This window comes from Bos taurus, chromosome X, assembly GCF_002263795.3.
Source record: "Bos taurus isolate L1 Dominette 01449 registration number 42190680 breed Hereford chromosome X, ARS-UCD2.0, whole genome shotgun sequence".
Lineage (NCBI taxonomy): Eukaryota > Metazoa > Chordata > Mammalia > Artiodactyla > Bovidae > Bos > Bos taurus.
In genome coordinates this window covers 58,570,676-58,596,667 of record NC_037357.1, presented here as the reverse complement: position 1 = coordinate 58,596,667, position 25,992 = coordinate 58,570,676, and the positions used below count along the sequence as shown (strand labels likewise).

The 25,992-nt window shown below is 46.9% G+C and overlaps 1 protein-coding gene across 21 annotated transcripts in view; it reads right to left on the bottom strand.

Annotated features, from left to right (window-relative positions):
- The window catches only part of TMEM164 (transmembrane protein 164), a 179,090-nt gene that overhangs the window by 6,046 nt on the left and 147,052 nt on the right, over positions 1-25,992 (bottom strand). For all 21 annotated transcript variants that reach the window (XM_059883428.1, XM_005227871.5, XM_059883433.1 and 18 more), the window contains 1 exon segment: positions 127-227. In XM_059883428.1, the coding sequence (XP_059739411.1) occupies positions 127-227 (101 nt within the window).

Here is a 25,992-nt window from a genome sequence, read left to right as displayed (position 1 = left end):
CTGACAGTGTGGCCTTTGGCATCTTGTATTTTCAAAACAAAACGATATACCAGCGCCAACCAGGATTATCAAGATTTATGAAGAACTCCAAACAGAAGGGATAGAATGGGATAGAACCAAGCTTACCAGGCCCAGGATCTGCAAGATGCTGAAGTGGTAGAAGAACATGAGGCCAGTTGAGAGAAGGGCCCACCGGAAACTGCTGAGGGGCTCCGGGGTGTAAGCACCTGGAGAAAAGGGGACATGGTGAGACAGCAGGGGTGGGGACCCTTCTCCCTCACCCCCCAAGGGTGCAGGTGCTGAGGCCATAGCCGCCATCTGCTGTTTTACCCACTTCCGCTGCCTGCGACAGCTGCTCAATAGACAGCCCCACTGATTAGCTGGGTGAATCTTATCACCTCTTCCCAACCTCTGTTCTGCCACGTAATGCTGGGGCCATTCTAGAGAGGATTTTTTTTTAACTTCTGTTATAATAGTCACAAAGTTGGCCCTTTGTATCTACAGATTCCACATCCCCAGGTTCCACCAACTGGACTGGTCCATGGTTGATCTTGCAGGTTCCACAACTGCAGATGCAGACAGCCAAGTGTGTTACACCATTTTATGTGAGGTGCTTGAGCATCCTTGCATTTTCGTATCTGCAGGGGTCCTGGAACCAGTTCCCCTCGGATACTGAGGGACAACTGCACATGCTCACTAAAGGAAATTTCGAAAATGTTAAAAAGGTAGAAATGGGATGGAGGAAAAGAATACACCCCCAACACTCTACTAGCTGAATGTGACCACTGCTAGAATCTGGTGTGTCTCCTTTGTTCTTTTTGCCTTGAGAGTTTCTTTTCTTTCTTCTTCTGATTACTGATTGGAATTTTACTGTATACATAATTGCACAGCCTTCATTTTCACCTTTATTCTAATCAGTCCTTCATGTTTCTAAAGAGAATCATCATTGAGGAAGTGTGGCATGGTGGCTGAGCATGCTAACTTTGATGTCACACAGATTTGGTTTCAAACCTGGATGCTACCACTTACTGCCTGCTTGACCCAGGAAATGTTCTTTAAACTCCGTGTTCCTCACTTTACTTGTCTGTAAAATGGGGCTACTTCCGAGAGTAGTTGTGAGGAGTAAAGGAAAGAATATGTTAAGAGCTCTCAGTATGGAATCTGGTGCAATGAAAGTGTTCAGTATGTGTCAGGTACTGTTATTATTGCATTGTTGTTATTATCATTCAGTTCAGTTCAGTTCAGCTCAGTCGCTCAGTCATGTCCGACTCTTTGCGACCCCATGAATCGCAGCACGCCAGGCCTCCCTGTCCATCACCAACTCCCGGAGTTCACCCAGACTCACGTCCATCAAGTCAGTGATGCATCCAGCCATCTCATCCTCTGTCATCCCCTTCTCCTCCTGCCCCCAATCCCTCCCAGCGTCAGAGTCTTTTCCAATGAGTCAACTCTTCACATGAGGTGGCCAAAGTACTGGAGTTTCAGCTTTAGCATCATTCCTTCCAAAGAAATCCCAGGGCTGATCTCCTTCAGAATGGACTGGTTGGATCTCCTTGCAGTCCAAGGGACTCTCAAGAGCCTTCTCCCAACACCACAGTTCAAAAGCATCAATTCTTCAGTGCTCAGCCTTCCTCACAGTCCAACTTTCACATCCATACATGACCACAGGAAAAACTATAGCCTTGACTAGACGGACCTTTGTTGGCAAAGTAATGTCTCTGCTTTTGAATATGCTCTCTAGGTTGGTCATAACTTTCCTTCCAAGGAGTAAGCGTCTTTTAATTTCATGGCTGCCGTCACCATCTGCAGTGATTTTGGAGCCCCCAAAAATAAAGTCTGACACTGTTTCCCCATCTATTTCCCATGAAGTGATGGGACCAGATGCCATGATCTTCGTTTTCTGAATGTTGAGCTTTAAGCCAACTTTTTCACTCTCCACTTTCACTTTCATCAAGAGGCTTTTGAGTTCCTCTTCACTTTCTGCCATAAGGGTGGTGTCATCTGCATATCTGAGATTATTGATATTTCTCCCAGCAATCTTGATTCCATCCAGCTTGTGCTTCTTCCAGCCCAGCATTTCTCATGACGTACTCTGCATATAAGTTCAATAAGCAGGGTGACAATATACAGCCGTATCATCTTTCAGGATTTGAAATAGCTCAACTGGAATTCCATCACCTCCACTAGCTTTGTTCATAGTGATACTTTCTAAGGCCCACTTGACTTCACATTCCAGGATGTCTGGCTCTAGGTCAGTGATCACACCATTGTGATTATCTTGGTCATGAAGATCTTTTTTGTACAGTTCTTCTGTGTATTCCTGCCACCTCTTAAGAATGTGCCATATCCAGTTATCATGCCATATTCAATTATCATGCCATTTCCTGCTCTCCCACTGGAACAGCAAAAATTGTGTATTTGTCCTCTACCATCACTCAGAACTCCCATCCCAGTAGGCTTGGGTATATGCTAGACCTTTCAGAGTAGGGAATGGCTCATAGAATGTTCTGGGTGCAGGCATCCTATAATGGGGGTGCTCCGCAATGAAAGAAACATGGAATGCTCATCTCAAGCAAGTAGGCAGCAATAGGAGGAGGAGTATTTTCCCAAGTCAGTCTTTCACAGATCCATCCACTTATTCACCAATTATTAGACACCTATTATATTCCAAGCCCTGTGCCAAGCATTGGGGATAGGAACATAAAGGAGGTGGGCTCCCTGCTGCCTCAGACTCACGAGCTGGTGGAGGCGGCAGACAAGCTAGGCAACTGTGAGAAGCTGGAGTGATGACCCGGGTCTGTGCCACGTATAATGGGGGGATGGAACTCAGCTTGGCAGAGGGGGCACAGAGCTGAGTCCTACAGGACAAATGGTACTAAAAGAGGGGTCTAGGAAAGCAGACATTTCTGCTGCTGCTGCTAAGTCGCTTCAGTCGTGTCCAAGTCTGTGCAACCCCATAGACAGCAGCCCACCAGGCTCCCCCGTCCCTGGGATTCTCCAGGCAAGAACACTGGAGTGGGTTGCCATTGCCTTCTCCAATGCATGAAAGTGAAGTCACTCAGTCGTGTCCGACTCTTAGCAACCCCATGGACTGCAGCCCACCAGGCTCCTCCGTCCATGGGATTTTCCAGGCAAGAGTACTGGAGTGGGTTGCCATTGCCTTCTCCAAGACATTTCTGGGAGTGAGCCAATTCACAGAACTATGGGGAAGCACTGAGACTACAGAGGCCAGTGTGATGGGGCAGTGAGCAGGAATAGGCCTCAGAGGTTCGGAGGGTTAGGCTGCTTCCAGCTGGGCCACATAGGACCTTAGGAGCCGTGCTGAGGGCCTTGGGCTTCATTTTGTGCTGCAGGGTCATGACACTAAATGCCTGAAGCCTCAGGCAGGCAATTAACTGGGAGCACGGGAGTGACTGGGGACAATGAGCCATCAGGGATACTGGAGACCAGCCAACTGGAAAGGCCAGACCCTTTCTGAAGAGGGCAGTCCCCACTCAGCACCACCCAGTCCCTGCCCTACGGAGACCTGGGCCCAGAGCTGACTGTGTTTTCACTTTTGCATGAAAAGCTAGAAGTGGGGCACTTTCATACGGAATTTCCTGATTTTTAAATGTTGGCAAATAATTCAAAATGTTTTAAGAATGCTCAACGGACCAAACAAAACATGTCTTCTTGGACGGCTTTCAGCCCAGGGGTGGCCAGCTTCAAGCTCTGCTGCAGAGCCACAGAAAGCAGAAGAGAGTGTCTGAAGCAGGAAAGTGAGGTTGATCATACGTGTGCTTGAAAAAGACCGCCCTGGCCTCGGTGTAAGGGATGGGCTAGGATAGACGGGACACCCGAGAGAGAGAGCCTCCGGAGCCCAAAGACGGAGCAGGATGGATAGCTTTGAAGATAACAGCAGTGGCCCTGGCTTCTAGCTGGCCATCACTGGGTTGATGGTGCCACTTGCTGTGATGGAGAAGAAGAAAAGGCAGATTTTGTAGACAAGGTGGAGAAATGAGGCCAATTTTAGACATGTTTGAGTTGAGGCATCCATGAAATACCCCAGTGAAAGTGTCTCTTGGGCTGTATGCACTCTGGGAAATACAGCGTGATGGGGATGGCGCTGTGGGCACTGGAGCTGGGCAGACATGGGTTCTCAAATCCTGGCTCTGGTTGCTTAGCGACCTCAGGGTCGTTGGCCAGCCGCTGTATCTCAAACTCAATTTCACTCATCTACAAAAGAGGGTGCTGTGGCCTACTTCACAGATCATTTAAGCCATGATTGGAGTGCCATATCTGGGATTTAACAAACGCTGATTATTTTCATCATGATATGAACTGCAATCTCAGTGAAGAGGATAGGATGGAGCATCCAGCCACAGGTGTCATGAGCACAGGACGGTAACTAAAGTCACAGGAGCCTAAATAGACAGAGCAAGGAAGAAGACCAGAGGCAGAACACCACCGTGGGGAGGGGGAGGAGCGGAGACAGGGCGACAGAAGCCTGCTGGGTCTTCTGGGGAAGAAGCTCAGGCTTGCTCCGTGAACAAGGTGCAGGATCACTGCACACCTGAGGCAGAAAGCCCTTTGCGAGCGTCGGAGTCATCTGTCCACTTTATAGATGGACAAACTGAGGCCAAGAGACAGGCAGCACCACAGCCAATGTCAACAGCAGAGTACTGGGCTCTCAGACATGCCAAGGGACTCAATGCCCTCACTGCTGCCTCTCCAGCCCTCCACCACACCACACTGTCCCAGCTCTTTGTCTACCCATCTAGATGAGGGCCTCAGAGTTGAGGACCGAGTGGGATCCTTTCTGAATTCCTAGCATCTAGCACAGCCCTTGGAATGCACTTACACTGGGTGCGTTTTCCTGTCTACTGAATGAATGGGAACTCAGCCCTGTGTTTTCATCCTGGCTGTTGAGGACATGAAAGGGAAGAGGGAACCTGGAGGATCCACAGGTGCTTAGAACCCCGCTGAGCAGGTTTTCCCAGGTATCCCTTCCCTCCAGCCTCTGCTTGGCTCCCCTTGGTGGCATCTGGGCAGTAGTGACAACCCCGTGAGTGGTGGCTGGGGGGAAGGGGGGACAGGAAGGACCAGACAGAGAAGTATCCTCAGCCACGCTTCAGCAACCCTCCCCTGTCCTCCCCTAAAGGCCCTGTCCCCTGTCCCACCCTATGGTAAGGGGTGGGGGGGAGGAGCACTCAGATACTGCCAGGGGGTCACGTGTCTCAGTGCTCTTACTGCCTCTAGTTCAAACCCCGACTTGAATACCATTCATTCTGTGTTGCATCATCCATCTCTAAAGGCTGACAACCGAAGAATAGATGCTTTTGAACTGTGGTGCTGGAGAAGACTCTTGAGAGTCCCTTGGACTGCAAGGAGATCAAACCAGTCAGTCCTAAAGGAAATCAATCTTGAATATTTATTGGAAGGACTGATACTGAAACTCCAATACTTTGGCCACCCGATGGGAAGAGCCGACTCACTGGAAAAGACCCTGATGCTGGGAAAGATTGAAGGCAGAAGAAGGGGATGACTGCAGATGATGATTGGATGGCATCACTGATTCAGTGGACAGGAGTTTGAGCAAGCTCCGAAATGATGAAGAACAGGAAGCCTGGTGTGCTGCAGTCCATGGGGTCACAAAGAGTTGGACGCGACTGAATGACTGAACAAAATCCATCTCAAGTCAGACTATCAGGTCTCTGAGGGGCGGGCAGTTTCTGAATCACCACTTCACCTCCAGCACCAGATATACAGTAAGCACTCAAAAAACCATCGCTGCTGCAGAAAAGGGTGGTACAGACTTTCTGGAGCACCTATAAAGTCTAAGCCTTTTGGCTCAACAATGTTACTTTGTGGACTGCTGTCGAATACCTCAAACACCCAGCAAACAGCCTTTATTTACACAACGACGTTTACACTTGCACTATGTACTGCACTGGGACACTGGAAACAAACCAATGGGGGAGAGAAGTAAATTCTGGTGCCTCAATACTATGCAATAGTCACTGCCACTCAAATGACAACCAAACTGTATCCCTGTGCAGAAAAGTCCCCAGCTCGCGATGCCAAGTGTAAGTGACGGAACCAAACAGTATGTCAATGATGGGAAAGGTGGCTTAGTGGTTTAAAACAAAGGCCTTACGGTCAGACAGCCTTGGGTGTGAGTCCTGCCTCTGTCATGGCCTAGAGTGGTGACCATGAGCAAATTGCGCCACCCCTCTAAGCCTGTTTCCTGTAGTAACGTCTGTCTCTCGGGGCTGCTGAGTGGAGTAAGAAATATAAAAAAGTAAACACAGCAGCTAGGCTGGCACACAGATGGCAGCTGCTATTTTTATCATGGCAACCACAGCCATCCAAAATCTCATAAAAGACTGGAAGACAAGGAATCTTGTAAAGAGGTGAGCTTTTTCTATAAAGGGGGACTTTGACTGTGGTTTCCTCTGCCTTTTCACTGCTGATGGATTTTTTCACTGCAAAGGTGATCAAATATTCAATTTCTTTAAAAAAGAAGAAAAAGAGAGAGCACCGTGAGAACAGATGACCCAGTCTACACAGATATATGCAAATTGTATACAAACACACATCATTCCTTTTTTATATACCTGGATGTGGCCCCTGGGAAAATCTCAGTGAAAAACCAGTTTTCTTTTAAGGGAAAATAGAAACTTAAGCACTTTCAGAAAAATTAAACACATAAAACTTTTTTTTAAACTTTTAAGAAAAAATAAATGTGACATTTGCTGCTAGCATCTTCTATCCCAGGAGGATAGAAGCATTTCAGCTCTAAAGGTAGGGGGAAACCGAGATAATAGCTTTTTCTGAAATCGATTTCTGCCAGAAGGAAGCTTTATGAGCGCTGGGAGAGATGTCAATGTGCACCAGCAGCCATGACAGACCCCCAGAGACCTCTCCCAAGGGTCTGTTCTCTAATCCTCTAATCCCAGATGGGAAGGCCTTACACCAAGGAGATGAGACAGGGCAAGGCGGCATCCTATTCACCAATCTTCTTCCCACTGCATTCAACTCATTCAGTTTTACATGTTATCCATTCATTCAACATGGACTAGGTACATGTTGGGCAGACTCCATGCTAGGCAGTGGGGATACGGAGGCACAGGTAGGCCTATGAGCAATGAGACAGCATGATAAGTTGTGCCTTGTGTGTGCATGCTCAGTCATGTCCGACTCTTTGCAGCCCCAGGCTCCTCTGTCCATGGAATTTTGCAGGCAAGAATACCGGAGTGGGTTGCATTTCCTCCTCCAAGGGATCTTCCCAACCTAGGGATCGAACCTGCGTCTCTTGCATCAACAGGTGAGTTCTTTTTACCACTAGTGCCACCTGGCAAGCCCAGTAAGGTCAGCACCACTAAGTAATGGGCACCCTGAGGTAAAGGAGCTGGAGAAGATAACAGTTGGGGTGAGTTTTGAAGAACAAGGAGGAGATGAGGACAGGAGCTTAAATGAAGGAAAGAACATTCCAGGCAGCGAGTACAACCTGGGAAAAGGTGTGGAGACATGGAACAGCATGCTGTTTGCATGGAATCCCAAGCAGGTCTGTGTTGCTGGAGCATCAAGTGGGAGGGGGACATGTGCCAAGAAATGAAACTGGAGAGACAGGCAAGAGGGCTCAGGTCATGAAGAGCCTTGTCTGCTGTGCCCAGGAACTTGGCCTTTATCCTTTACACAAGAAGAAGCCACTGAGAGGTTTGAAACAGGCAAATGCAAGATCAGATTTCGGTTTCAGCTAGCTTGACTGCTCTGGTAGCAGTGTGGATGATGGGCAGGAGAAGGATAAGACTGAAGACCAGGTTGGGTGCCACTGCAGAGATGGATGACTTGGCGATTTGTTGGACATGGAGGAGGTTTCTAGGGTGACCCTCTAGGTCAATGAGCTCAACAACAGAGGAATCGATTTAGGGGAGAGGAGAGCTCAGGCTGGGGGCATGCTGACACTGAATGCCTACAGGGTACCCCAGGTCTAGAGCTCAGGAGAGGGAGATGGCCTGCAAACAGAGCTTGGGGTATGGGTAAGATCAACAAGGAAGAGTACACAGAATGAGATTAAAGCACCAGGACAGAGCCTGAAGAACACCAATACACAGAAGATGGTCTTCTGTCAGGAGAAAGAAGATCCATGAGAAGACAGGACTGAAGACAAGATTAAAGACTGTAACAAGCCACACGTGGCAATTTCCATTTAAATGGATAAAGATGAAGTAAAATTAGAACTGATTCCTCAGTAGCACTAGTCACATTCAAGTGCTTGATAACCACACATGGTTAGTGGCTACCATACTGGACAGGGAAGAGATTGAACATTCCCATCATCACAGAAAACTGCTGGGAACACACTTCTCTACAGAGTGCAATAAATACAACTATTTCCACTGGGTTTGGCAACATGCTGATCCCTGGTGATCTTTGCTGGAGCAATTTTGGGAAAGTAGTGAGGCATGAGCTGAGTGGTAAAAGACTGAAGAAAAGGCTTCCATGTACATACGGTAAGGAAGAGAATGCCAGGAAAAGGGAACAGGATATGCAAAGTTACAGAGAAATCATTAGCCACACTCCCAGTGTCTCAATCAATTCTCTGAATGACCCTTTCACATCCTTTTGCTCTTTCATGATCTACCACTTGACACAAGGACCCTGCTTCATCTCTAGCACTGTAAAGCTGTCATTGTTTTTTTTCCTTGGGCTCATACAAGAAAGAGGGTGTGCCAAGTTGCTACAGTCGTGTCCAACTCTTTGTGACCCTGTGGACTGTAGCCCGCCAGGCTCCTCTGTCCATGGGATTCTCCAGGCCAGAATAGTGGAGTGCGTTGCTATGCCCTCCTCCAGGGCATCTTCCCGACCCAGGGGTGCAACTGTAGTTTCTTCCATCTGCACTGCAGGAGTAGGAAGCGTCTGTCTTTGCATTGTTGTCTCCAGACCATTGACCTTCCTTTCTCCCGAAAACCCCACAACCACCATACTGTACCAACCACCAACTACCCTTCCCTTTTACAGCTGCCTACAGACGTACAGGTCATGGCTCTCAATATTCCTCAAGGATATTAGTACCTAGCTTAGCACCCCTCTCTCTAAAAACACTACTGCCATAGCTCTTGATCATTTCAGTATGTATCTAATAGGAACCCTCACCTCTCAGCTCCCCTCCTCAATGATTTTGTTCCCATCTCACCTCAGCCAGTCATTCTCAAGGTCATGCCTGAGATCTGATAATTATGAATACCTGTAGCCCCTCATTAAGTCAAGTATTCCCTCTCCACCCACCACTTATATCTTTCCAGCTGACCCCCTTTGACCCCACTGGAGTCTGTGGTCCATGGGTCCTGCCATCTTTTTTGCTGTCCCTCACAGTTCCTTCTCTCCTGCATTTCCATGGCCCACCACTTGAATGATCCCTGCCCTACATCTCTGATGGCACGGCAACTCTCATTATGCCTGTACTCATCTTGAAAAATCCCCAGCCTGGCTTAGGTCAGTCCCAACCTGCTCTTCTTCCTTGCCAGTTCAATGTGGCTGGAGAAAAAACAGTGCTGGCTGTTCTCACTTGAGTTTCGTGATCACACACACCTGAAGTGCATCTTCCGTGTTGCCAAGCAATTATACTACACTCCCCCAGCCCATTCACTCCCTCAGGTCACAATTTAATATTGTCTCCTCGCTTCAATACTTGTATCCCATCCTCACTCTCAGATGAGGACCCCGATTCCTACTTCACTGAGAAAAAAGAAATCAGGCAAAAATTCCCATAAGCACTCATGATCACATCTAAGCACATATCCACGTCAGTACCCAATGTGCTCTGCCTTCACCCTGTTCCCATGGATGAACTGCCCAGGATCCTGCCCAAGGCAGGCCTTCCCTTTTGTATCCCAATGCCATCCACTCTTGCCTCCTCACTATTTCCCCCAAAACTCTTTCCTCTTTCTCTTCTATCGAGTTCCTCCTCTCTACTGGATTATTCCCATTAGCATATAAACTAAACACACGTAACTAACGGCTCCCATTCTAAAACAAACCCACACACACGTGACCTCACTTCGCCCCTGCACATTCCATTCCTCTGCTCATCTTTACAGCAAAACTCCTTGAGAGAATTCTCCACACCTGCCCTGTCTGATATGGTAGCCACTGCCATGCATGGCTAGTCAACATTTGAGATTGGGCTAGTCTGAACTGAGTTGTGCTATTAGTGTAAAAAACACTACCAGATTTCAAAGGATGTAAAATATCCCAGTAATGATTTTACAGATTATTCAGGAAGGATAATATTTTAGATATAGTGGGTTAAATATCAGTTACATTATTAAAATTAATTTCACCCATTTCTTTTACCTTTCTTTAGTGTGACTACAAGGAAATTTGATATCACTTATGTTGCTACCAAGCTTTTACTGGACAGCACTTGTCTATACTGCCATGTCTCCAATTCCTCTCTTGCAGGTCTCTCTCAACCTGAGGTAATCAGACTTCCGTATCTACCTCCCCATTCCCACCCACCCCACCTCCACTGCACCAAAACAGGTCCTGTCCAGGTCACAAATAACCTTGCCATTGCTAAATGCAATGGCCAATTCTCAGGCCTCATCTTAGGCACCCTCTGTGTCTTGCAACATTCTTCACTTGGCTTCTGGGATGCTGCTGTCTTAGCTCCCCCCACTCCTGCCTTACAGCCCGCTTCCTCTCGATCTCTGTCACTGCTTCCTCCTCAGCTCCTTGACCTCTAAATGATGGAGAGAACCAGGCTGCAGAACTCAAGAGCTTTTCTATTCTCTACAGACTTTCATTCCCTGGGTTATGTCAACCAATCGCATGGCTTTAATACCTGCTGATGACTCCAACGTTTTCATCTCAGTCTGGACCGCTGCCTTGAACTCCAGGCTCACACAGCTCACAGTCTGCTCACTATCTGCACTTGGATATCTAAGTGGGCGTCTTTCTCTTAAACCCAGCTTTTGATTTTGGCTTCTATGGTAGATCGTTACAGCACTGGTTTCCAGTATCCACACCCTTATGAATTCCTTTCCCACACTGATTTGGCCATATGGCCCATCTGGCTAAGCCAGGCAACTTGCTTTGATCAATGGGACTTCAAAAAGATGGGATCAGGGGCTTGATAAGTTCTCATGCACTGGGGCTTGCCCTCTTGGAATGCTGCCTGAGACCCCCATGTCATGAAATGCCTCGTCAATAGAGAGGCCCAGCCATTCCAACTGTACCAGTTGAGTCCAGGCAGGACCAGTAAGTAGAAAAAAAAATGTTTTAGCTCAGGCAGCTATAGCAAAATACCATAAACTGGGTAGCTTAAACATTAGAAATTTCTTTCTCACAGTTCTGGAGGCTGCAGGTCTAGGATCAAGGCCCCAGTAGACTTGTTTGGTGAGAACCCACTTCTCTGTTCACAGACAGACAACTTTTGGCTGTGTTCTCACATGGCAGAAGGAGCTAGGGAACTCTATGGCTTCTTCTCATCACAGCACTAATCACAATTGTGAAAGCCCCACCCCTATGACCTCATCCAACCCTAATTATGTTCCAAAGACTCCCCCCTCCAAAATACCATCACACTGGGGGGTTAGGACTTCAACATATGAATTTCAGGGTTGGACATACATATTAAGTCCATGACAAAGAATTACTCAGTTAACTTACACAACGGTGAAAAATAATAAGTCATTGTTTTAAGCTACTAAGTGTGGGGCATACTATACAACACTAGGTCACTGAAGAGCACTCCCACCTCTCCAAAAAAGCAATAAACAAGCACAAACCCCCTTCTCCTAGCCTTCCTTATCTTCATAAATGGCAATCTATTTAAGCTACTCAAGTCAAAAACCTTAGAGTTATCTGTGAGTCCTCTCTCTCACATCCCACATCTGATCCATCAGCAAATCCTGCTGGCTCTACCTTCTGTATGTATCCGGAATCCATTGAGTTTTCTCCACCTCTACTGTTAGTGCTCAAGTCACTGGCATCTCCTTCCTCTTTTATTACAAACATTACTTACAGATCTCCCCACTTCTACTCTGTGCCCTTACAGGATAGTAAAATTTCAGCATAGCAACTAGGTGATCCCTTGAAATATGAACTCAGATCATGTCAGTCCTCTGCTCAAAATCCTCCAATGGCCTCCCATTTCCCTAAGAAGAAAATGGCAACTTCTTAATGGTCTATGAGACCCTAGACAGGATTTGTCCCTAACCTATATCAACTCTCTGACCTCCTCTCCTATTACTTTCCCCTTCCTTCATATGGCTCTAGACACACTGACCAACTTGCTATTGCTAGAATACTCTAGAAAGACTCCTGTCTCTGGGTCTTTACACTCATTATTACTTTCTCTGCTTTGTATACTCTTCCAGATATCCAGAAACCTGCAAGCCTTTGCTCAAATGTCATATTCTCAGCATGGCCGTCCTTCACGCTCCCCACCCACTCAGCAGCACTGTGCCCCTTACTTGCTTGAACTCTGCCTCTATACACTTATAACATCATCTGACTTGCTATATATTTTACTTATTGCTATTTATTTCTTTACTGTCTCCTCCCACAAAAGAATGTAAGCTCTGTGAAAGCAAGAATATGTATTCTTTTACTCACTGCTTTATCCCTACAAGTGCCTAACACCAAGTAGGGGGTTCAACTCCTATTTGCTGAATGAGGCAAGTGGCCCAGTATCTTCAAGAACTTTATATTGTTGAGTCTCAATGGACTATCAAGTGGAGACAGAGGCATAAATAGGAGATGAGGGCCAGTTCTTTAAGAAGTCTTTTTGCAACACTGGAGAAGGGAATGGCAACCCACTCCAGTATTCTTGCCTGGAAAATCCCATGGACAGAAGAGCCTGGCAGGATACAGTCCATGGGGTCTCAAAGAGTTGGACATGACTGAGCAGCTTCCACTTTGCAACATTAGATATACTGAATTTTACAAATCACCTTGAGATCCAGTTAAAAGGTGGGCTCTGAGGCAGTCTGGGGTAGGGGCTGGAGACTCTGCATTTCTAACTGGCTCCCAGGTGCTGCTGGTCCTCAGACTATATTTTACATGGTAATGGACAGGGCTCCTCATCTGGCTGCTGATTGAAATAGGGTGAGATAAGAGGCAGGGAGACCAGTATTGAAGCTGTTGTAATAGACCAAGTCAAGGATGATCAGATCTGAACTCAATAAAACAGGAGGTGTGTTATGTACTAAGTTGCTTCAGTTGTGTCCAACTCTTTGCAATGCTATGGACTGTAGCCCGCCAGGCTCCTCTGTCCATGGATTTCCTAGGCAAGAATACTGGAGTGGGTTGCCATTTCCTTCTCCAGAGGATCTTCCTGACCCAGGGATTGAATCGCCTCTCCTGTATTGGCAGGTGGGCCCTTTACCACTAGCGCCACCTGGGAAGCCCAAACTAGGAGCAGTAGGAATGAATGTGGGAAATGATCAGATCCAATTGATTGGATTGGATGGGATGACGGTGGTAAAAGGCCAACGATCAGATTTCTGGTGTGGGTGGTAGTACCACTCAGTGGGATGGGGAACATCGGAGAAGATGTAGATTTGGCGATAGGGGATAAAATGACAAGTCTAGTTCCCAACAACAATGCCATGCCACCTTTGCTGCCCTCTAAATGAGAAACCTTCATTTCTTTGCTTTTTTTTTTGGCCACACCGCATGTGGGATCTTAGTTCCCCAATCAGGGATGGAAGCCATGGTCTCTGCATTGGAAGCATGGAGTCTTAACCACTGGACCCCCAGGGAAGTCCCAGAACCTTCACTTTTAGCTTCTGCCATAGTTACCCAGAAGACAGATGATCATGGATGTGTGATTTCCCATCCTTGGCCATTGAGTACAGGCCCAAGTCAGGACTCCCACCATCTGGGCACCAGATCAAATGAACTGTACCCTCTAGACTGCTTAATATAGGGGGAGGTGGAGACTGTCCCTAGTTGGGGGTCCATGTGGAAGGTCAACTTGGTTGACCTTTTTATCCTGAGGGGTTGGAGAGCCCACTCTGGCTAGGCCTCCCCCTCAACTGCCCAGTGGGCCACTTAGCCTACGGTGAAGGCACATAAAGACCCACCTTCACCCATGAGGATCAGAAAACCAGCCCTCTGCCAGAAGCAGAGTGAGGACCCTGAGCTGACAAAGACTTCATGGGGGACCTGACCTAGAAGACAAGCACTGGAGTCCAGAGACCCAGGTCCCAGCTTCTGTTCTTCCCCAGTTGCTGTGTGGATCAAAACCCCTCTAAGCCTCAGAGCCCTGCTGGGGGAAATCAAATTTCAGGCTCTCCATACCTTACAGGAGCATGTAGGGATAGAAAAGCTAAAGGAGCACAGAGGTACTTTAGGGGAAAAGTACTATTTAAACACAAGCCCCACTATGCCTCACACACGTTCTACAGTTAGTACTGGCTGGGTCTCTGGTGAGCTTTCAGCAAGGGGAAGCCAGCTCTTGGATCATTTGATGCAATGAGGCTACACCTTCCATCTGTATCAGAATCCCCTGGAGGGCTTGTTAAAAGGCATCTTTGCTGGGTCCCACCCAGGACTTTCTGATTCAGTAGGTCTGAGATGGGGCCTAGAATCCAGAATCTGCATTCGCATTTCTAATACATTCTCTAATTAGGCTGCTAGTCCCAGGACCACAATGCAAGAGACATGGGCTTCCCCACTGTCTCAGCAGTAAAGAATCCACCTGCAAGTCTGGAGCTGCAGGAGACATGGGTTCGATCCCTGGATCGGGAAGATCCCCTGGAAGAAGGCATGGCAACACAGAATACTCCAGTATTTTTGCCTGGGAAATCCCAAGGACAGAGGAGACTGGCAGGCTGCAGTCCATGGGGTCGCAAAGAATAGGACACGACTGAGTGCCTGAACAAGAAGAAGAAGCACATCAGGTGATTCTGATGCTAAGTCTTCCAACCACTCTGCCTTAGGAGGAATTCTGGAGCTGGAAGACGTACCAAGAGGTCTAGGGAAAACTACCAGTGTGGGGGGCCATGGTCTGGCCAGATGTGAGGAGCAGTGTCTCCTGGAAGCTGATAAAATTAAGGCAGTAAATACTTGACTTAATCCACTGCTACCACAAAGCACTCCTGAGCCCCAAATACTTCCTTTTCAGCAGGGAAAGTCTCACAGTCTTCAGAAACTCACCTACCCACCCTCCTCCACAGGGCTCAACCCAGGGCCAATTTCTCAAATTCCCCGCTCTTCCCTCACCCAAAACCCCCCTCAGGAGACTTCAGAATCCACCCGAATCCCTTAGCCCCTTCCCTGCCTCTCACCCCATCAGCCAAGTGGAACTGAGAAGCCAGTGAAAGAGAAATTTCCCAGCATCCTAAAGCTAGACAGACAAGCAGGGTAGTGAGCTAACCTGGGGTAAGGAAGAAACAAAGGGCACCACCTGGAACTGAGGGTGGTGTGAAAACCTGGGGACATAACAGGCCAAAGCGCTCTTGCTTTAACTGTCCTAGAAGCTAGCACGAGGCTGTATTACAACCCTCACCTTGCAAAAGATAAGTGTAAAGCTCGGATCAAACAACATGGGAGTTCTCACATCCCAGTTTCCTGCGCGTGTGTGCTCAGTCACATCCAACTATTTGAGCCCCATGGACTGTAATCCGCCAGGCTCCTCTGTCTGTGGGATTCGCCAGGCAAGAATACTGGAGTGGGTTGCCAGGCCTTCCTCCTCCAGGGAATTTTCCCAACCTATGGATCAAAACCACATCTCTTATATCTGCTGCATTGACAGGTGGGTTCTTTAGCACTAGCACCACCTGGGAAGCCCTTGGGAAGTCTGAGATGTCCCCAAAGGACATAGGATTCCCTTGGACTTCAAAATAACCTTGTCACTTTGCTTCAAGCCTGCGAGTCCACTGTTCCAAGTCTGAAACCAGAGCGCCCTCTAGTGAAACATACAGGGGTTTCCAAAGAGCCTGAAGGCAGGGCTTGCTAGCTTTCCTGTGCCTGGCTGGGTACGTGAAGACACTGACGAATCCCTTCTCAGAACAGTGGTTTACACGCATAAAATAAAAGGCAGAAGGTTACCAAAGAAGTCAATGACATTTAGAGACGATTATCAACATATTTAAACAGATTTGTAACACAGTACTTATGTATCTTTACTAATGTGTTTAATAATAAAAGCTAGCAGCTACTATAATTTCAAAGTAGTGATGAGCATAAACAGCATTCCGAGCTGTCTGCCACAACTGTAACATGATAGGAAGCCATCTGCGATTGCTAGTGACAACAAAGCCACAGGTAGGACTCATCCCTACATTCATGTGCTGCGTTTCTGCTGGAGGTTTGTGAAAACAAAGGTGTGATTATTTTTCTCATCCAAGTTAATGGATCACTTAATTCCTACTTGTGGATCCCAGGTTAAGAAACCGTGCTTAGATGAAAACTGCCACAGTGAACCAACCAAAGAACCCCCACAAGGATGGAGAAGAGGGAGTTCCCAGAGCGGGGAGTTGTGCCACCAGCCCCACAGGTCCTCAAGCTGGCTGTCATCCAAGCCATCCCCCTGGAAAGCCAGGGAAACCCAAGATGGTGGCCCCACCAGCATCAACTCCCTCTGAACCTGCCACCTGTGCACAGAATGGCCCCTCCACCTCTCCACCCCAAGGAGAGCAGGCTCTTAGGATCCAGAGCAAGAAGCTCTCCATGAGGTGTCAGCACCAAAGCTGCAAGTTCTCTTGCCCAGCCCTGCTGACACTGAGGTGCTAGGTGCCTGCTCAGCTGACATTAAAACAGCCCATTTATATTGTTCCTTGGATGACCCTTCTCTCAACCCAGATGGTCTGCTCCTGCACTCGAGCTGCAGAGTCCTCCTGGAGAAGATTGGGTGACCGGACAGACTAGTACTGGAAGAACGCAAGGAAATGTTTCAGGGGGAACCCCCTCAGTGCTGGCCACCAACCAGAAGGCTGAAGAAGAGCTACACTGTCCAACGTAGCAGTAGCTGTTTCCACTGCAATTCAAGTTTGTTAACTGTAGAAATTCCCCAGTCCTAGCTCTTCAGCTGCACTATCCATACTTCATCTGCTCAGGAGACACCTGGAGCTGGTGGCTGCCATGATGAACAGAGTGGATATAGAATATCTCTGTTATCACAGCATATTCCACTGGAAAGCATTGGAACAATCTAGTCTAATCTCCTCCTCCCATTTCCCGCAGCACTTACTCCTACTGTCATTACCCTTCTCAGTCTGCCATCAAGCCCTTTCATCCTCAGCAGCTGTCATCGCCTTGTAAGTCATCCATTTCCCTTTCTCTCGGTGCCTTCCATGCACCCTCTCACAACCAGCCTTCATCTTGGCACCTGAAGGTGCCCAGCCTTAGGCAGAGAGGAAGGGGAGGAGGGGAAAGCGGGGCAGAAGGGCCCTTCCCGTGGCTCTGCAAGGCCCTTCAGCCCTCCTTCCTTAGCACTCTTAACCACCTCCTTCCCATCCCTTCTCCAGTGGCCTTACTTCCCTGGAATCCTCTGAAACAATGAGGCACTCTGGGGTCACCAGTCCTTTCATGACAATTTCTCCTGCCTTAGCTACCAGGAAAACCAGCCACTCATCCTGTTGCTCTGACAATTCCTGCCATCTCCTTACATCCTTCTTCCTGTTTATTTGCAGGCTGATGTCACCAAGGCCTTTTTCTAAGTCCTGATTCTTCCACCTACACAGTCAGCCTGAATCATCTCATCTACTCCCATGTTTACATCTACCACTTTGATACTAAAGATATCGAAGTCCGCCTCCAGCCCAGACTCCCCTGAAGAGCTCCAGAATATTCCACCCAACTGCCTCCTAGACATCTTAGTCTGATGAGCCTAGAAGTACCTTAAACTCAAGTGAACTCATCTTCCTCCTTAGAATATGCTCCTTCTGAGTTCACTCTCCATGAGGGGCACTCAATCCCCCAATCCCACCATGGCTAACCAGACCAATATCCTGAGGCCTCAGAAGACTTCATCCTCTCCCTGGCTCCTATAGCATCTTATTTATAATAAACACTATTAATTTAGCGATCATTAATTTAAATTCAAATAAAACATCTTAATTATCTTCACCTCCTGAAATGATGAAAAGACAAGACTGCCACCTAGTGGCTAAACACAGATTAAACAATTAGATACAGAATTATTAAAAGTATAAGGAACTTTCAGGAAAATGTGCCTTAGGTCGCCTAGGAAAGTCAGACATAGATCCAGAGAGGAGGTAGCTCCTTTGAGCTAATTTGTAGGGGAGGACACAGACTTTGCCAGGCCAAAGTAGAGAAGCTGGTGGGTATATGCAGCGGGGGGTTGGGGGAGGGGAGGGGGGGGCAGTAAGAGTGGAAGCAGGTGGGGCTTTGAAAGTAAGGTAATAGGAGCTGAAGTCTAAGTGATGGGAAATGAGGTCAAAGAGACATGCAAGTGTCAGATTGTGAACAGTCTCGAATGCCCATAAGGGAGGAGTTTGGTCTTTATCCTGCATGAGAATTTGAAGCAGTGGAGACAATTCTAATCAGATTTGCTTTCTTTAGAAAGGTATTCTGGAGACTGGACAGTAGGCAGACTGGGTGGGAGGTAGGGGTGATCAGGGAGGGGGGGGGCAGGGAGACGAGACAAGAAACAAAGTACTAGTCCCAGCAATGGAGGCTGAGACCCTGCGCTAGGACAGGGGGGGACAGAGAGGAACGTCCACTGTGCAAGCATTTTGAGAATTTGGATCCTCAGAACTTCTGAACTGATTGGTACTGGGGGTGAGGCAGAGGAGGGGATCCAGGAAGCTGGCAGGAATTTGGGCTTCGGCACTAAGATAAGAAGTGGAGGAGGAGCATGGAACTGAGGAGGCTGACCAAAGATACCTCCTCAGGCCTGCAGTCAGAGCTACAGACATGGAATGCCAGGATCGCCAAGGCAGGCAGGGCAAAGGAGCCCAAGGAGAAACAGCCAGAGGAGGAGGATAACCAGGAGACAGGTGAGGCATGGGATTCAAAGGAGAAGCAGACGTCTAAAAGGAGGGGTGTCGGCAAAGGTAAGTCCACTGACAGACACTCTGCATGGGCAAGGCTGTGGCTTCAGAAGTCAGCAAGGCACAACCTGACCCCAAGAATCCACAGTATACTTGGAAGGTAAGATTTGAATTAACAAGAGGCAATGAAGTGGTTAAAAATAATAACAGCAGCAGTAATAATACCAGAAAAATAGAATATACCACTTACCATGTATCAGGACCTTTACATACGTGAGCTCACTGACCCCTCACAACACACCTACCAATCACCATTCTACAAATGGAAAAACGTGCAGACGGGTGAAGGCACTAGCCCGAGGGCCAAAACCAGGATTTGAACCCAGTCTGTCCAAACCTGGCAACTACCTATAGTGGTTTCAAATGCCAGTTTAAGCTCTAGTGCAGGGGTGCTAGCCTCTGTAGTGCCACAAATTCCTTGGGCACTTTGGGGCTCTGGCTCAAAATAAAGCTGCTAAATATAAAAAATAAAAAGATACAGGGTCATGAAAGAAAACAAAACAGTATCAAAATACAGTTATTAAAATACTTTTTAAAACTTTTAAAATGTTGAGGTAATGATGAAGTGCAAATCATTTTGCAAGATATCTGAGCAGCTGAAACAAGCAGAAAGTATCCGATTTATATTAATGACAACATGCCAAGGAGTGCAAATGCAACCCAAGGACTGTGGGTTGCTGTGATTCAGAACTGAAGGAAATACTACATTTCAGCTGGAGTTAATGCAAATGAAGATGTGATTCTCCCCCAACCCCCACCCCCCGTATCCAGTATCATGGACCCCATAAGTCTAGTGAACATGTACAGATTCAATCAGGTCAACATTGCCCTATGAAACTCTTACCGAGTGCTTAGTCCATGGAAAGTGCCCAATAAATGTTAGCTTGTCAGGTGTCTAACAGAATATGGCCAATGTGCAGTGTGTGGATATAGTCTTTCATTCAGTCCGGAAATATGAAGAACAAGAGAATAATTCCTGTCCTTGGGGTGATGGGCATGTAAACAGACACTTAAACCAAACCACTAACTTAGCAAAAGAAAAGAAGGGTATTTTTTTAATGACCTTGGAGTAAGGAAGGGCTTTCTAGTCATGGCTCAAAATTCAGAAGCCATGAAATAATAGATACGTTACACAGAAATATAAACATCCTACATGGCAAAAATAAAGCATGAGCAAAGCCACCCTGGTGGCTCAGATGGAGAAGAATCTGCCTGCAATGCAAGAGATCTGGGCTCAATCCCTGGGTTGGGAAGATCCCCTAGAAGAGGACATGGAAACCCACTCCAATATTCCTGTCTGGAGAACCCCCATGAACAGAGGAACCTGGCGGGCTACAGACCACGGGGTCACAAAGAGTCAGAAATGACTGAGCAACTAATACTTTCACTTTAAAGTTATAAAACAGATGACAAAAGTGGGGGAAATATCTGCAGGTGTATTACAAAAGACTAAAGAGCTCCCAGGATTCAATTTTGTATTTAAAAAAAAAAATCAACAAGAGAAGAATGAGTACATGAGAGGAACACATAATTCAAGGACGAGGAAATCGAATGCCAATTTAAACATGTATAAAGAGGCTCAGCCTGACTCAAAGTAAGAGAAATTCAAATTAAAAGTGGATCAATATTCCATTAGTTTTACCCATCAGATGGGAAAAAAAGTGGAAAGTTTGGAAATATACTCCTTTGGTGAGGCTGTGTGGAAACAGACACTCTTCCACATTGCTAAGAAACATTTAAATTGATAGAACTTTGGGGGGTTTGGAATTATCCATCAAATTTACAAACACATATACTCTCTAATTCAGCAGTTCCACTTAGGGGGATTTATCCTTTAGATACCCTTGCATACTTGGAAAATGGTATTATAGATTCAAGGTCATTCAGCACATTGCTATTTATATTAGCAAGAGGCTGGAAACAAACTGAATGTCTACCAAGAGAAGAAGGAATAAATAAATTAAGAGCATTGTAGTCTTGTGTCTAAAAGCTACGCAAGTTGAGTTTAAATCCTGGGTCAGCTACGTACTATCTGAATACCAGTTTCCTCATCTACAAAACAGAGGTAACAGTAACACCTACCTGAAGGACTGTGGTGGGGATTCAATGGGTTAATGTTATGTGAGGAGCTGGAAACAATGTCTGGCGCCTGTCACAGAGGGGCTTTGGAAAGGCGGATTGAAAAGGGTCAGGTAACCTTTTATTTCTTTTATTAAGGAAGAGCTGATTTACAGTATCGTACAAGTTTTAGGTGTACAACGTGTGTGTGCTTAGTCACGTCTGACTCTGTGCGACCCTGTGGACTGTAGCCCGCCAGGCTCCTCTATCCATGGGATTCTCCAGGCAAGAATACCGGAGTGGGTTGCCATATGCTCTTGTAAAAACATGCCCCTTTCCTTCAGAGTACAGAGGTCAATTCTAACTAAACATTCATTTGTGTGATTATTCAATTCACACCTGGCTCCTCCCACAACATTATGAATTCTATGAGGGGAGGGGTGGGATGGTGTCTGATTTTCACTCATGAGGGCATCCCAATGGCCAGCATAGAGCCTGGTTAGAAAGAAGGCACATATAAATATGCTGCTATGGTTTGAATGTCTGTGTCACCGAAAATTCATGTGGTAAAATTCCAACCCCCCAACATGAAGGTATTGGGGGCTGGGACCTTTGGGAGGTGCTTAAGCCATGAGGGTGGAGCCTGGGAAGTCTGAGATAAAGTCACCAGCATGGTCACCTTCTTGTGAGGCGTCTCTTCCTGGCTCATAGCCGGCCCCTTCTTTTATAAAAGACACACTAAAAGGATCCCTCGTCCCATCCACCACATGAGGCCACAAAAAGAAGGGGCCAGCTGTGAACCAGGAAGAGGGGCCTCACAAGAAGGTGAGCACATTGGTGACTTTATCTCAGACTTCCCAGCCTCCAGAACTGTGAGCAATAAGTTTCTGTTTGTAAGCTACCTAGTCAGTAGTATTTGCTGTGGCAGTCCAAATGGATGAAGGCATATGTGTTAGATGCACGGATGAAACCGATGCAGGGGTAGAGATGATTCCCAGGTTCTAGCTGGAGTGACTGAGTGGCGCCATCTGTCGAAAACCACAGGGAGAGAAGCTGGGCCGATGGGAAGATGAGTGCACGCGGGTAGGCTAAGCTGTGATGTGCCTGACACATTCAGGAAGAGATGCTGGAGTGAACTACGTGAAAAGCAATCTCCTAAGACTAAGGGCTGCCAAGGGCGACCTCATGGCCATCACAGCACGGGCTGGTAGCTAAATGTGTAAGCATGTGAGACCGCAACAGGACTAGCAGAGCAAGAGGTGAGCCCAGAACAGAACTCTAGGGAAATCAACATCTCAGGACAGAGAACTCCTGCAAGAGACTTGGGAAGGCATGGATGGTGAGATGGGGATGGAGTGGGGGGTGGATACTGGAAGCCCTGAGAGTAGAATATTCCAAAAGGGAGTGGTCAACAACGTCCAGTGTAGCAGAGTGCAGGCAGGATAAAGCCTGAGAGACGGTCACCACATTTGGTCACACAGTTGTTGGAAATCTTTAGAAGAGCTGTTTCCATAAAGAGGTGGGCAGTGAGGTAGACGTCTGATGGTGATGTTCTGATGAATGAAAATGAGAGGAAGGCTCATCAGATGTAAACAAGTGTCACTCAAAGTTATATCCTATTCATGACATGATTTCAAGTGGTAAACAGATGAACATTTCTTTAACTTAAAAGTGATATATTTAAAGTGTATTAAAATAGGACTTCCCTGGTGGTCCAGTGGTTAAGAATCCACCTGCCAATGCAGGGGACATGGTGTCAATCCCTGGTCTGGAAAGATGCCACCTGCCGTGGAGCAACTAAGCCCATGCGCTGCAACTACTGAGCCTGCAGTCAAGAGTCCATGAGCTGCAAGTACTGAGTTCACGAGCTGCAAGTACTGAGTCCATGAGTTGCAAGTACTGAGTCCATGAGTTGCAAGTACTGAGTCCATGAGCCGCAAGTACTGAGTCCATGAGCTGCAAGTACTGAAGCCCCTGCACCCTAGAGCATGTGTTCCACAACAAGAGAAGCCACCTCAATTCGAAGCCTGCACACTGCAACTAGCGAAAGCCCAGGCACAGCAAGTGAAGACTCGCCACAGCCAAAAATAAATAAATAAAAATTTTAAAGGTGTATTAAAATAGATAATCAGTGTACTGAATCCAGGATTTCACAGAGTATCAAGCTTCTCTTAAAAACAAATATATCTTAGGAAAAAAATTAATAGATTTAATATTACATACATAATAATACAGGCGAATACATGGATAAGGCAAAAAATATTATGTCCTAAGAACCGAAATTTAGGAAATATTGTTTGGACTACTTTATGATGTGAGGGGAGGATAAAAGATATAATTGTGTGGAGTTAGTTTTTTAGACTAGGGGAGACTTTAGTATACTGAAAAGCCAGTAGTGAAGCACTGAAAATCCAGGCACTGATAAACACGTGACCAATTGAGGGATAGAGGTTCCAGAGGAGGTGGAAGGGATGCAAAGGAATGACAACAGGGTGTGACTGGCCATGGCCACGAGCAGGAGGAACACCACTCCCTCCAAGATCAGAGGGAGGAACGTAAGGATGGGTGTGGGTAGAGTGGAGAGAAGTGGTTGAGGGAATTCCCACCTGAAAATCTCTTATTTCCCCAGTCATTTGTTGGGGGAATATCTACCGAGAGTGGAAAGGACTGGAAGTTTGGGGAGGGAGGCAAAGCTTTGTCACAAGATTTCTGAGGTCAGTGTGTAGAGACACAGAGTCAGTGAGTGATGGTGCTGACAGCACAATTATAATAGAGATCGTGGAATTTCACTGACCCAAATCTCAAAGAGTTGAGAAGGTTTCTCACGAGACTAACAGTAGGCACTGGGATTGGACACTAATTTGAGTGCAAAGGACAAGGGAGTGAGACATGCTCAGAAACTGGGAAAGGGAAAGTTCCAGTAACTTGTCATGGTGGTACAGCTGATTTGGAGAAAAGGGGAGGTTGGAAGAAGCACAGATTTGGGTCAAATAAAAGGACATAAACGCTTATGATCTCGGAAGAGTTTTAGGGGAAAGCAAGGTCCTGAAGGGGGCACAGAAGTCACTACAATTAACAAGCTCACACACTGAGAAGCTGGGGGTGGGATGAGCAGTCCTCACCAGAAGGTTCTCAGGATGCTGGCTAGAGCGGTATTGAAAATAGTGAGAGAGCCATGGGCCAAAGGTAGCTAGGAATGCAGGGGAAGTGACCAAGAGGTTCAAATGGTGGTGGTAATCAAAGAAAGAGGTAAAGAAGATGGGAAAGAAAAAGGCACCCACACATAAGGCAGAGACTAAATAATGGTCTGGAAGAGACAGTGGAGAGATGGGTGGCATATGGGGCTGAACAGAGACAACAGCCTCAGTTAGAGGGTTTCAGGCAAGAGATGGGAGGACTTTGTGTTTTGTGAAGAGCTGAGGGTGGGGTTATAAAACATGTAGTTCCGCATTTCAGAGCTGACAGGAAAGGAAACAGAAACAAAGAGTGTGGCTGGAGAAGGAGGAAGAAAAGAGCAGTGTGGACAGGAGAGGTCATGTTTACTACAAAGGTGCCTAATGGCTGTAGCAATGAGGAGAGAGAGATTCCCATTAAGCAGGACCTTGCCTTTCAGGGACACAGGGCTCCTTGGCATGGGGGGTACTGGAGAGGAGAGCTAGTCTCGCCTTGGGTAAAAACTTCTGAACCACTTATTTCTAGAAAATTACAAGACTTCTATTAGGGAAGAGAAGACCCAAACTCTCAGCTTTTTGATTTCCAGGACATCCTCTTCCCCATGTCCACTCCAGTTCCATGGCCCCTCTGCAAGGCCTACATCAGGCTCGTCCTAAGGTGAACAGGAAATCCAGATGTTTGCCCCAAATGCTCATGATTTCCCCCAAGTGAACAGCAGATGGCAGCAAAGAGCCAGAAAGGAAGCCGAGAGCACACAAGAACCCAGAAATGGTAAAGCAGGGAAGGTAGAAAGGCTTCAGAAATCCTATGACACTCTCAGTTGTGTCTGTCCTCTCAAACAGGCACTCCTTGTGGAAGGACTGGGCCTGTCTGGTTCGTCTGTGATTCCCTGGCACAAATCCTCTGCACACAGTAGGTATTGAACAAGCACAGGCATATGTCAGAGTTACTGCAGGTTCGGTTCAAGACCACTGCCATAAGGCAAGTTATATGGATTCTTTGGTTTCTCAGCACATATCAAGGTTACGTTCATACTATACTGAAGAACTAAAGAGCCTCTTGTTCAAAGTGAAAGAAGAGAGTGAAAAAGTTGGCTTAAAGCTTAACATTCAGAAAACTAAGATCATGGCATCTGGTCCCATCACTTCATGGCAAATAGATGAGGAAACAATGGAAACAGTGACAGACTTTATTTTGGGGGGCTCCAAAATCACTGCAGATGGTGACGGCAACCATAAAGTTAAAAGATGCTTGCTTCTTGGAAGAAAAGCTATGACCAACCTAGACAGCATATTAAAAAGCAGAGACATTACTTTGCCAAGAAAGGTCCATCTAGTCAAAGCTATGGTTTTTCCAGTAGTCATGTATGGATATGACAGTTGGACTATAAAGAAAGCTGAGCACTGAAAAATTGATGCTTTTGAACTGTGGTGTTGGAGAAGACTCTTGAGAGTCCCTTGGACTGCAAGGAGATCCAACCAGTTCATCCTAAAGGAAATCAGTCCTGAATATTCATTTGAAGGACTGATGCTGAAGCTGAAACTTCAATATTTTGGCCACCTGATGCGAAGAACTGACTCACTGGAAAAGACCCTGATGCTGGGAAGGATTGAAGGTGGGAGGAGAAGGGGACGACAGAGGATGAGATGGGTAGATGGCATCACCGACTCAGTGGACATGAATTTGAGTGAACTCCAGGAGTTGGTGATGGCCAGGGAGGTCTGGCGTGCAAAGAATCGGACATGACTGA